Below are 13928 nucleotides of genomic sequence, written 5' to 3'. Positions count from 1 at the left end.
GTGGGTAAGGTCACTGCGAGATGAGTGGAGGCAGCACATGTATAAAGGTGCGCTTAGCAGTAGCCAGAAGGTGGTGGGATAGAGCTAGAAGTAGGCGGTGTCGCAGTGCAGGCTGAGGGCTCTATCAATATCTGTGCATGGGCTGGAGGGGAAAAATGAGAGCAGAGAATAAGTTCATGTGCCAGCGTGGTGTGGGGCGATGCGGGAGGCCCTGGGGATATTAGGTGCAATTGCATACGGTGTGATGGTTTGTATGAGGAGGATGGGCTTTGTGCATATCGCTGGGAGCTGAGTGCATGTATGGCTTGCCGATTTCAATGGTGATGATGAGAGGAATGGTGTGGGTTGTATGTACTTCATAGCGTAGGGACAGTGTGAGGTGTGTGAGCAAGTGGGATAGTGAATTAGATCAAGGAGTGGTCAGGCTAGTGGAGTGTTGGAATTTTCTAGATGGAAAAATAGATGTATAGACCAACTCTTTGCGAGTGGTTGTTGACTTACTGTAGCCTAGCTAGCCAAGTAGATTATTTTAAAAAGATATCATTCAATTGTGCACATACTTAAGTGTTTCTGAATCTGAGTTGTATGTAACATGCATTGATGCAGATCCAATCCTGAGTATGTGAAAGACTAAAAGCCACAATTCCCCTAGCAAGCTCATCAATACTGTTTTGCGTGCTACCCCAGAGGTACGGGCACCATTGAACAAATCTGCCCATAAGCACGGAATACAGAGAGGCTGCCCTTATGGTAAGGGTCTCCAGCCTGCGCCTCGCCAGATGTTTTGGGCTGTGACTCCCATGATCCCTCAGCACTGACTCTGCTAGATAGGCGTTATGGTAGTTGCAGGTCAAAACATCTGGAGAGCCAAAGGTTTCAGACTCCTGGCTTAAGGGGCCTCTGGGGCAGACTGGGCATGCTGGTCTTTCTGGCCTGGGATTATGCAGGCCATAACCTTAGGAAATGTATGGTGATGACCCATTTTTTGGGGTCCCCGCGATTAGAGAGGTGATCGTTGTGGGCCGTTCATTCCCATTTCGACTTGACTTGCCTCTATAACAAGGTTAAGGCTCGCCCATCTCTGATGAGCATGATTATGGTTTAAGCTAGGACTAGAATCTTTACCAACCATATGTTTCTTAATAACTAAGACGCTTTTGGTCAAGTTACTTTGATATTCCAATGCAGGGCGCAAAATCTGGACTTGCCACTAGCCAATGTCTAGTGGTATTTGACTCTTGGGGAGTAAGAAATGTGGTGCTGTGTATATGTATGGACTTGAGGTGGCACGTGACTTTGTTATAGCTGGCTAGTTGCTTGCAACTTTAATTTTTGCACCTTCTTCCAACGTGTTATCCTTGTTTGAAATTCTATAATTATGTAAACCTTTATGATAAACATGTAAATGCAGGATTTTAAGGTCAGTACTGTTTACTGCCTAAATGTCTTTTTAATTCACGAATTAGCTGGAGGCGAAATTCCAGTGATGGCTGCTGGGTGGCGCTGTGGCATGTTTAACTTGGCTCAAATGGCTTATTCTACCTATTAAAGAACTGATTCATTATTTATATGCAGAATATAATGATTTCTATTTTATCCAATGATTTATTATGTGAACATTATTTGCGCTACTCCTTTTGCTGTCCTGCATTCATTTTTTTAACATATTCTAGCATTTTGCTCTCAATTGCAAAAAACCCCCACAAAACTGCTGAATAAAGGTTGCGTTCAAGTATCAGCCTCATTTTTAATTAAACGTGAAATGGAATGGATGGCAAAACAAAGCAGGTGGACACAAAAAACGGTTCTATTCTTGGTTTCTTCTGTACATCCCATTGTAGTCAGGATTCGGCTGGTGGAGGGTGGCATGGAGATGGATATCTGCTTTGTGTTTCGCCGCTCTGTGAAGGGAAACTGATGCCTCCTCCCTCCCCCACCGCCCCACCACCGCCCCCCCCACCGTAAACAATACTGATGCAGGTGGAGAGGCTTGAACCCCATTGACTCGCCCCTGCTTTTAACACGAGAAGAAAACATGCGGAATCCATAGGGATCCATTGGTATCTCGGCTATCATGTATGTCAATTGCAGCCATTATCACCATGCATGTCCCTGCCATAGTGGTAAAAGGTACAGGAAGCCAGGAAACACTCAGATTCCTGTATGACCCGGAAATAATCCAAATTCACTGGAGCGGGAGTAGGACGCAGCCGCAGACCCGACCTTCTCCAGCATATTGTGAGACCCTGTTAACATGTGCCAGGTTGCTGTAAACATCACCAGAAAGAACCAATATGATTGCCTGTGTGCAGTGCGCAGGAGTGCCTCCTTGTCTCTTGACGGCTCTCTCGGCGGCTTCTTTTGGTGACTCTGTGTAAAGGCGCGATGGTTGCATGAAAGGCCCGCAATAACATCTCCCTGCACCTTTTGCCCCCCCAGATGGCGACGAGGTGAAGGTGGGGGAATATAATGCTGTGGCTGACAGTTTGGAACTGATCAATGACACCATCAGATTTCAAGGTAAGGAAGACAGGTCTATAACATGCACACTAGGTTACCTGTTCTGCTCCTGAAGTGCTTTTTCTCTAATGTGAGCCAAAATAAATGTTTTTGCATTGTATGTGAGGTTGCATATTGTAAAATTCCCTACTACTGAGAAACTCCCATTAAAGATATGTCTTTGCGGTCAAAACGTGAATCAACGTAAAAAGAACGTGTTTCAAGAAATGTGATTAATCAGTCAAATCAAGCCTGCACTTGATTAGAAAAATAAATACTGAAATCGACCACCAGAGCTATATCTCAGAGTAACAACTTTCTCATTCTGACGAATTGCCTGATATGGCCCTTTTGGATGACTGAGTCCTTGGAGAATTGCATCTTTTTTTTTATATATAAAAAGGATTGCGAGTTCCCCAACCCCCCTTTACTCTCTCCTCACGCCTCTCTTTTCCTGTTTCACATACCTAGTTATTATTATTTTTTTTTTAAGGTTGTTGACTTCTGCATAACCCTATTTATTTCTGGCTTTGAGGCATGCAAAAGTACAAGATGTCTCTATAAGAAAGTGAAAGCATTTTGTCATGTTTAAGCTTTTTCTGTGCTGTGTTAAATAGGATGTTGCAGCAGAAAAAAAGCGTCTTGTTGAACAAAATCTCTTCCGGAAATTTCATTGTTGTTTATCTGTTTACTTTTGAAGACAGAATGTTCAGAATGTAGTCAATACCAGGTGTTATTGAATGCACTCCCAACATTCTGATTGGGGAGGTCAATAACGATCTCCATGTGCTAATATAAGAGACACACCTCTTAGGTGATGAAGTGCGTGAGCCTCACTCACAAATATTTACACTGGAGAGAACGAGAGATGCCAGTGTGCATCTCTGGGTTCCACGTCCTACCCTATAACTAGTTCCCAAAGGCTAAACCTGGAGCACATCTGGAGATGTTTGGAGCAACTCTGAGAGAGTGTTTGCCCCCCCAACCCTCTAATCTCATGGCACACCATTGTGTCCCAGTAATTTGGCAGGGGCCCTTTTCCTTTAGACGTCATACCCCCTTCCCCCAACCTAACATTTTCAGCAAAGTTACTCCACTGTCTGAGATGCTCACGTGCAAATGCATTTCATGAAGATTTGATTTGCTCTGGTGCATCTCTGAGATCCTCCAGGCAGCTCCAGATTTACTACAGTTTTAGTCTTTGAGAATCAGGTGTAAGGTGGCAGGAGCTAATGTGAGTTGCTCTCATGCATCTCTGATTTGCTCAGGTGAAGGGTTTGTTCTCATAGTAGTCGGAGACGCGCAGTTGATTCAGTGTTGTGACTCGGTGGCTTCCCGACTGCTGATATCATTATGGACCATACAAATGGATCAATTCATTTTCGCCTGGCTGAGCATTCCCTTGCTGACGATACAATGTCACAAATTCACCACGAGCCAGCCTTCGCCATACATTTAGGGATTTGCAAAAACTGAGCAATAGATTTCCCAGCACATAGAATGAACATACTGTGGGCATGCAGGAGACCTGGTCTTGCGGAGGCAGCACCAGCAAGGGAGAGCGGGGTGGAATTCAAAATGGTCAACAGGCCAGAGGAAATCTTTCTCTGGCCCCACAAGATCAAAGTGAGGCAAGATACACCCATGGACAGTAGTATTTACAAAACCTCAAGGCAAAACCGGTGTACAATGTGGAACCCAGGTAATTATATATAAAACAGAAGACTGTTCCAATTGGATATATTCTGAACCAATTTTCAACTTTCTTTTCTAGTGCGACTGAAAGCCACTTTTATTTTCGTGTATCAGAACAAAGTATCACTTTATAGACAGTTAGTTAACATAATTTTTTTATTTTTGTAAAATTTTTATTTGTGAATAATCCAATAGGATTTTTACAAAAGAAGTGAAGAAAACGAACCATTTGTTCAGGAAGACAGTTGAGAGGCTCCTACCGGGACGAGAAGAGAGGGGAGAAGAGCGGTCAGTTCAAAGTTGAATTTCCCTCTCATTTGGCTAACTTAGCCTTGGGGATCAAGGCATCATTGCGAAAGTATGCTGAAGGATTTTTACTAGCGCTATTTGCCAACGCGCTCTGTCTCCGCCTATCATTCTGAGCCACCATTGTTCTTCTTCCATAGGTTGACATGGAATTGTTTAAGGTAGGCAGATCTGACCATCTGTTTTTTTGGGCAAGACAAGAGCAGGTGGCGAATTGTCTCTTTTTCTTTTCCACAGAGGTGGCACTCGCTGGTCGCAGAATTTCATTTGTTTCCAATAGGTTCAGTCTGGCCCTTAAAAGATAGTTGTGTGCCTGTCTGCTTGGAAATTTGGCTGTATAGCCTTGTAGCTCATTGAGCTTTCTTATAGTTTGCGGTAGATGTGTCGTTAGTTTGTTTGTGGCCGCTGCGTCTAGAGTCATGCACCAGTCCAGTGTTTTGATTTTGTATTACTCTGACCGGGTTTGTAATGAGTTCTTCTTCATTGCAGGCGATTGAGTTCAATAGGGACTTGTTGTCATTCTTCCAAGAAGATAGCAGTTTGACAGTTTCCTCTTGCATTTCTGTTCCTATCAATGCATATATTGATTGGGTGTTTTGAGTTAGGCATTTTCGATATAGGAGCAGTGTGTTGGCGTTTTTTGTTCCCCGTAAGGACAGAAGACTTAGTTCTCGCCAGATTAGGGGCATCGGTGTAGACTTGGGAAGGGACAAGACTGTCCTCCAGAAGTGTGCTTCCAACCTCGGTGAGACTTTTTTTTTGGTATTAGAGGCATCGCCTCGGCTCCGTACGTGATGGTTGGGACAACTTTCATTTTGTAGAATTAAATCTCTGGGAGGGTTGAGAATCGGCCATATTTCAACATAACATTAATACTTACCAGAGCTATAGGAAGAGCTAGGCAAGGTGTGAGTAGTGTCATATCTAGAAACATAAACTGTGAGAATCAATTGACATATGATGTATTGGTCACAAACATGTAACAAAATGGAAAATCATATTTACATTTATATATACACAAGCATAGTAGACAAAATAGTAATAGAAAAATAATGAGTGCAAAAATTATAAATATAAGCGTGGAATAAGCACATTTCATTAGTCAACAGTGGTCAGGTTGCCTTGATCCACTTTAAAGTGGTCAAGTTTCACTCGTCAACATTGGTTAGACATCATTAGTTGAACAATATGATCTTTAAATGATCTCTGGTCATTAGTCAACATTGATAAATATGATAGTTTTATGATCCCAGGTCAATGTAACAACAAGTGAATTATAGAAAGATGTTTCGGCAAACACTATTTAAGCGCCTTCGTCAGGGCCAACCATAATTCAATCATTACATGTTTAGATACACAAATAGAAATAGATAACTTGGACACCACCCTTGTTTAATTAGCACTAATACGTGCTTCCCAAATGGAGAACAACATGGAGAACAACAAATCATGTCTGTGTTTTATCAGTCCTTGCTTGAAATTCAGATTATATCTAACCCTTTTAGCTTACTGGAATCAGGCAAATCAGGCAATTCATACTGATCTGTGAACAGGAAAAAAGACATAGACCTTGGTAAGTAAAATGTCTGAATTTAAGGATGAAGTATGCAGTAGCCAATCCCAAACCTCACCCAATTTGGACAAATTGGCATTGCAGGTGCTGGAGTCGAGAGGGGGAGTAGGGACAGTAGGAGGTAGTAACATGAAGAGGTGAAGGCGGTAAGGAGAAGAAGGAGGTGGTAACATCAGGTGCTAAAGAAATCAAAAAGAAAAGATGGGGGCCAAGCATCCTCCACTATGCACCGCTACAAGGAACTTAAAAGGAAGTCAAGGCAATAAGCTAATTTGGCACTCTTGGTTGGGGGTCGGGGAGAACAGGGGAGCCAATCAGGTTGCTCCAGTCCTGGGCTGAATCACAAGATCCAAGTGGTCAAAGCAAGCTGCACCCTGCTCACTCCTGCCCCACCTTCTTCCCAGCTGCTCCCCGCCAACCCCCGGGCCCATCACTACCTCCCGTTAGCCCCCTCTCCCCACGTACTTACCTGTTGCTTGCGGGGCAACGTGCAGCTCTTCAACAGCTCCCTGGCAGCCATGGAAATGGGAGATGGGCTCCACACGGAGCTCTGCTTCCATTTCCTTGGTGGCCATCTTGGGTCAGTATTTGTTTGAATCAACGTGTTGCAACATACACACAACCCATTAATTGTATCAAATGCATTGCTATCAGCATACCGGTGTATACATCTGGGATGCTAATAGCAGTCACCACCCTATGTATTGTTTCACAGGCCAGTAATTGCACCAGGGTTTGGCATTAAGGCCATTGCCTCACTCTGGCCAACAACTTGAACCCTGTGCTGGCAACGGCCCACAAAGCACTGCAGGGGGGTGATTATTGCCATAATAACAGTTTGATCAAATAAAAAGGTGAAAAACTTGGTGTATCACTCAGATGATGATCGGATGATCAGTAGTCTTAAATAGACGCAGAAGGTCATGAAAGAGCCAAGAGGAAAATTTAAATTGGGAGTTGTGTGTCTGAACCTATACCTGGAATTCTGAGCCTCGAGAGTGACCAAAAGAGAAAGGAATACTGGAGAGTAATAGTTTTGGCACATCTCTGTGCCTGCTGGGCCTGGAGACCCAAGCTACTCCTCACTGATGAGCCCCAACAAGGGCGAAACATGTTTGGGGATGCTTGTGGTCTCGTGCAGAAGGGATGTGACCTAGCAGTTTGGGCTGGACTGCCCCTTTTGGGGTGGGCCATGCCTGATTTGCATATGGTCTTTCCCCTTCTGTAATGGCTTGGCAGGCGAAGAACGATGGTCTGGAGGGTTGCCCTGAGCAATGCCAGTGGTTAAGATTCAGTCTAAACCTTCCAGCCATCATCCCTTTGTTTTTGCTTTGTCACACCGAGTGGGACGTGTATGCCCAGACGTGGGTCCCGTGCCTGCTGGGCCTGGAGACCCAAGCTACTCCTCACTGATGAGCCCCAACAAGGGCGAAACATGTTTGGGGATGCTTGTGGTCTCGTGCAGAAGGGATGTGACCTAGCAGTTTGGGCTGGACTGCCCCTTTTGGGGTGGGCCATGCCTGATTTGCATATGGTCTTTCCCCTTCTGTAATGGCTTGGCAGGCGAAGAACGATGGTCTGGAGGGTTGCCCCGAGCAATGCCAGTGGTTAAGATTCAGTCTAAACCTTCCAGCCATCATCCCTTTGTTTTTGCTTTCTCTGGAACCAACAACAACACGGCTGAACTCTTTAAAATCTACAAGGAAGTTGCAATCCCACTGCAGTCTCCTCTTCCCCACCCCCTTCACAGGCCCTCTGCTCTGCAATGGCCGCCCACTTCTCTGCAAAAACTTTGGACGTCCTGTTCTCTCTGCCATCTGCTCCCCCCTAACCCCCTTTAGCCCTTCCCTCGCCTCCCGTGGCACCCCCGACCCATACTTTCCTCTTTCTCTCCCATTGTGCCAGATGAGATCTCTAGATTTATCAGCTCTATGAAAGTCTCCTCTAAACAGGTACTCCCCTGCTCCTCCAGAACCATCAAAGACAACATTGCCTCTTTTGCTCCCACCTTGGATGACCTCTGCAACCACTTATTTGCCACTGGCTGCTTCTGCAAACCCCTCAAGCACTCCCTTGTGCACCTGCCTATGAAAGCTGTCTGATGACCCTTCCTGCCTGGCTAACTACTCCCTATCTCTATCACCCCTTCCTTTGGTAAACTCATGGAGAAGCTGCTCGTTCCCCAAATGAGCCTCCACACCGAAATGGGCGGCTTCCTCACAACCACCAATCCGGTTTTGGCGTTGCCAGAGGCACGGAAACTGCTCTCCTGAACACCTGTGAAGACCTACTCTCTAACCTTGATTCTAATACTCCCTCTGTCCTGATCCTCCTCGATCTTTCTTCTGCTTTTGACACAGTCAACCACTCCATCCTCATTAACCGTCTACATGATACCCTAGGCATCATGTATGAGGATGGACTGGTTGACTCTGTCAAAAGCAGAAGAAAGATACCCTAGGCATCATGTAGACGGTAGTCTCCTCCACCTCACTCTCTACCTATGGAGTCCACCAGGGCTCTATCCTATCGCCATGGCTCTTCAACATCTACCTGTGCTCTCTGGCCCTGCTGATCTCCACATTTTCCCCTCATCTCCAGTGTTACGCAGGCGACACACAGCTCTCCTTCAAGCTGCCTTCCCCTAACTCCTTGTCCTCCCTCATATCTGAGTGCCTGACTGCGATTCAGGCATGGACCTATTCCAATGATCTCTGCCTGCATGCAAGTAAGGTCCTTGTTTGCCAGCTCTCTCTGGCCAGACTCTCTGGGTCCCATCCCCTCACCCACCTGTGAGGAAAAAAACATTGGGATCATCTTTGACTCCTCTCTCTCTTTCTCCCCACATATCATGGACCTTGCCAAGAAGTCCAACTTTCAGCTCCACCTTCTAAGGGCATTCTACCTTTCCTGTCCTTCCGCCAGAAGCTCAATGTCTCCAGAGCCCTGGTCCTCTCTAGGCTTGACTACTGCAACATCTTCTTTCTCAATCTGATTCTATCCTCCCTTCTGTTAAGTATTTCAATCAAGCAATACACCCTGGTCTCAGCCTAGTATGCAGCGCACAGCTGAAATGCTTATTTTATTATGTCTATAGGTTCAATATACCACTCATATCACACCCCTTCTCAAATACCCCAGGTCACAATGGACTAGGAATCAGGCTGGTTGGTAAAGGTAATATGTATTTATTTATTTAAAAATCAAACATATAAGGCACTTAAATTCACTCTTTAGCAGCACCAAATATAAAACACCAGAGAAAAGAACACTTTTGGCTTGTTTGGAAAGATAGCACTTAAGTTAGGATTCCCCCCTGCAATATTCCTTAACCCACAAATAGACAATTCTAGATAGATATAAGGAAGCAGCAGGTAATCAGGAATAAGGAATAGAAAATAGAATTCAACTCTGACCTTCCCTCCCCAAACAAGAGAGAAAAACGGATTTTAAATCTTACACTTTAAAATGACATTCGGAAATGGCTTGGATAAAACAATGATTGTGTGCAAAAATCCTTATATCAGTACAAATATCTATGGGAGCAACATTGGAAATACTAACAATCATTAGCTATAGTTTGAGCAAAAGTAAACACTTTGAATCTGAATGGAAGGTTGAAAATAATTTAAAACAAAAATCACACATGTAAAACTTTGCAAAATTGTGGATTCCCACCTAAAATTAACCAAACGGTTTTTAAGAAAAGCGGTTTTTGCGTTGGGATGTAGCTATAGGTCTTAGGTACACTCTGGAGTTGAAAAGAAGCCTCTTCCTTTTAAACTGATGGAGATATGCATCGTTGAATCAGAGGCAATATTAGAAAAATCGGGCAGTGAAAACAGACAAGAAACTCAGTTTGGACAAGAAAATATTTACTATAGTTTTACTCTATACTAGAGTATTCCGGCCAGAATACTAAGGAGGGACAAAGTAAGCTCTACAGTTGATTCATGACTTCAAAAACAGATTCCCCAGTGTCCTCTCCGGCGGAACCAGTCTGATCGCTCGAAGTGGGGTTGATCATTTAAGATTTACACAAGATAAAAATGATTAAAGAAATGTCGCTTAGCAATAAAAATCAAAGACAGGATTGCAATAAGGATTTTGACAAGGTTACAAGTTATTAAGGTAAGGATAGGATGGTTTAGAGATTGGGATGAGACAAGGCAAGGCAAGGTATGCTATAGTTTTCTATGATTCCTATTAATACTTAGAGTCCACTTTAATTTAGGATTTTGGACCGTCAAGGGTTCTGGTCATCACACGGATCGGGTCGTACCAAGGACAGCTGGGCAACTCGGGCGGGATAGGATCATTTGGGCCGTTCTGGTCACCGGACTGCACTGGACTGCACTGGACTGCACTGGATTGGCCCTTCTGGTTACTGAAGACTGGAGATCAGTGGGATGGCGAGTTTGCAGCAGGCATGCATCTAGTAGAAGCAAGCCAGACTGGATCAGGATGCTTCCCTTGGGTTTTTGGGATTTTTAGAATTTGAGGCCTAGCTGAAAAGAGGTTCAGCAATGCATAGGCCTTGGCTTTGCAATGAAATCTGAAATCAGGATCAAGTAGGATGAAGAAATCAGGAACAGGACGCCAAGCACGAAATCAGGAAGAAAGTCAGGAATCAGTCTCTGTGTGCTGTCAGGTTCCCTTATTTATCATGCCAAATGACATCACTAAAGTATATGGCAGGGGCAGGCTTACTACCCACACCCATAATGCTAGGATTGGGCAAGAGCATAGTTTCCGCCTTGCTCTTCAATGATTGGATCACAGAAAAGGATGTCATGTTTATGGAATGATTTTTACAATGACTATACTTTCCCCACAATCTGTCATTCTTTACATCTTCTGTTCCTTATGCAGTAATAATTTCTACCACGTCTTCACAGAAAGAGCATAAAATCAGATTTAAAACTACAACTTTTCATATTTTTCCTCATTGTTGCTGCAAAGTTAAATGTCTTTAAAGTTCAGTTACAAATAGGCTGTTTAAAACCAAAAGGAAGTCTATTGTCACTTATCAGTTTTTTTTTCTTTTCCCCAACTGCAAACAAATGTCAATTCCTTTGAAGCAGGATGAGGGGCTTCTCTTTTGATTGAAGTTTCCCGCCCGAGTCTTAGCCTGCTATTGTCTCAGCCTGGAGCAAAGACGAATGTCTGATGCGACTTGGGAAGCCCCATTATCCTGGGTATTCAAAGCCTCCAAGCTAGCAATTAGCCTTTCCTGCTCCAGATGTTTATGAGGTCTCACCCTTTCTCAGGGCTAGCAACTGGCAGAGCACGTTTTTTTTTTACATAGTTTGCCAACTCAGCCTGGGTTTTAGCTTTGATTTTCTCCTTTTAAATCTTAACTTTAAACCTTTAGAATTAAAACAGTTTATAAGTGTATTTTAACAGTAACAAATCCTTTTACATTTCTAAGTAATCAAGCCTTTACACACCAATGTAATTTTAAAATAGGTGATTTTCCCCCTTCAGTCAGGAAAAAGCACATTTTACTATTTCTTTAAATTCAGTTTTCATCTCCAGCAAATATTCACTTTGGCCAGCTATAGTTCTTTTATTGAGTGCTGGAATTGTTTTGCAGCATGGATACAGTTACAGGCATCTATTTTGACAGCTGATCCTTGATACTGTTGCAAAGAAATAGCCGCGTTTCCCCGTGTAAAAATGAAAACAAAGGCCCGGGTTGATTTTTTAAGGATACATTTGACAGGAGCTGTCATTCAAGTGAGGCCCAGTTCCGCTGAGACACATTGAATGATCCTGGGAATTGCATGGCCCTTTTTAATCACAGTGGTACATTGAGAAATTGATGAATTTAGCGCCAAGCAGGACTTTTATTTTTGAGACTTTTAAGGTTGAGAAAGTGTCATTTTAAAAAGGCATTTTGGGTTTTCAGCAAAATTATGCTGCCTCTTTCACTTCTCTCCATGTTAAATGTTGCAGAGCACACTGGCACATTCCTGCAGTGAGTACTCTGAGTTCTACCCCACCTGAAATGTGTGTGGCAGGGTGTGCAGCCATTTTCTGGTTGTGACAAAAACGCAGTTTAAAGGTCTTGGCGCGCACAGGAGTCAGCAGGGCCAATTTGTGCTGTTACTTGCACCATTGCAGTCAAATGATGTAGCATAGTACAGCTGAGTGGGTCAAAATATCCCACACTTCACCCCTCCAGCTAATCGAGAATACGACTGCAAGACTTATCCTTGGCTTCAAGTCCAAGGACCACATCTCTCCATCCCTAAGATTTCTCCACTGGCTCAAAGTCAAGACCCTCTGCATCATCCACAAGGATGTTTGAGGCCTGGGACCTCTTTATATGCAGCTTTCCCTCCCTAAATACTTCCCCCCAGAGTCCTTCGGTGCTCTGGCTCCAACTCTCTGCGGGTCAAACGTTTCTCCAAGCAGAGAGTGGGTGGTAGATCCCTTTCCTTGGCTGGAACATCCATCTGGAACGGCCTTCCTTGCCCCCTCCGACTTGAGCCGGATCTTCCAAAGTTCTGGAAACTTCTCAAGACTTTCCTTTTCTCCTCTTTCTTCCTGTCCCCCTCCCATACTAACTCTGCCTCTGCCGCTGCGACTAGGGACTGGTCCCTTCAGAGTCATACTGGGGCTACACCAACCCTCATCAGTCCTCCCCTGCTTCCTTTGCTAGCATTTTCCCTTGCACTCCCTTCCCCAGACCAGCCCATCTTGGTCCTCCCTGCCCATCCCACTTATTAGTCCTCTCACCCCTTTTCCCCTGGCACTTGCCACCTTGGCCCGCCCAGCACTTCCCTGCCCCCTTGACGGTGGGCACCCCACTCCTGCACTTTTCCCTTTAACCCCTCCCCCTGCACTTACCACCTTCTCAAGCACTTGCACGGTTGGATTTTCACATGGGAAATATAACCGTTTCTTGTTGTTCTACATTCGTGATTCCCTTCTTTCCCCCACCCCCATCGTGTCTTGTGGTGCCTGGAAACACTTCTGTATAGCCGCCATACAAATGTCCAATAAATACATAAATCTCTAACACCAACACGTGGTGCTGTGACCATGAGCAAAGCCAGGAGAAATATTGAACATTGGGGGTTGGGGTCTCCTCCATTCCACAACAGACACGTACGTGGTGCGGGTTCACTCCAAAGTCTCTCTGAATCTGAGACAGAAACATTTTAGTTGAGTGGGATCTGTGCGGACAGAAAGAAGCCGAGAGAAAGAGATCGACCACCTACATCTCTAAGAGTGAAAAAGAAACCAAAAGCCATCCATTTTAATTGTTTTATAACTTCACAAATGAAGACTGTTTATCACTTTCAATCACAGTCTGATGTCACCCTCTGCCAAGCATTAGAAAATCTGTAATGGAGCCCTTTGCTGAGCGGCTCTGAATCTCTGAACAAATCACAGGGATTGGTGTAGGAGGGTCTGAGTACAAAAAAAGCCTTTTTTGCAGATGACGTGGGGCTCCCCCTCACAAGCCCATTGGAGTCGATAAAGGTGGTTATGGAGGAATTAAGTCGTTTTTCTGAGGTCTCGGGGTTCAAAGTCAACCTTCACAAGTCAGAGATCTTGAGCATCACAGCGGCAGAGGTCACAATTGAAGGTATCCAACAGATAGAGCCTTTTATGTGAGCAAAAGTGATGGTAAACTATCTAGGCATCACTATAACTAAGAGGGGCGAAGTTCTGGAGGGTGCCTACTATCACACTCTTTTCAAGGAAATTGTCCACAACTTGGGCAGATGGAGGAAATTATATCTCACATGGCTGGGGAGGCCAGTGGCTGTTAAAATGGATGCGCTGCCCGCGATGGTATACTTGTTTCAGAATGTCCCACTAGCGAAGCCGGCTCGGAAAC

The 13928-nt window shown here is 44.5% G+C and overlaps 1 protein-coding gene across 2 annotated transcripts in view; it reads left to right on the top strand.

The window, feature by feature from the left end:
- The window catches only part of GABBR2 (gamma-aminobutyric acid type B receptor subunit 2), a 2296575-nt gene that overhangs the window by 1421071 nt on the left and 861576 nt on the right, over positions 1-13928 (top strand). For both annotated transcript variants that reach the window (XM_069620609.1, XM_069620608.1), the window contains exon 9: positions 2440-2520. In XM_069620609.1, the coding sequence (XP_069476710.1) occupies positions 2440-2520 (81 nt within the window). The remainder of the gene's footprint in view (positions 1-2439; positions 2521-13928) is intronic.

The sequence above is a fragment of the Ambystoma mexicanum genome, chromosome 5q, assembly GCF_040938575.1.
Source record: "Ambystoma mexicanum isolate Mex_15411 chromosome 5q, UKY_AmexF1_1, whole genome shotgun sequence".
NCBI lineage: Eukaryota > Metazoa > Chordata > Amphibia > Caudata > Ambystomatidae > Ambystoma > Ambystoma mexicanum.
Note: the sequence above shows the minus strand (reverse complement) of the source record. Positions and strands in the feature narration are given on the sequence as shown.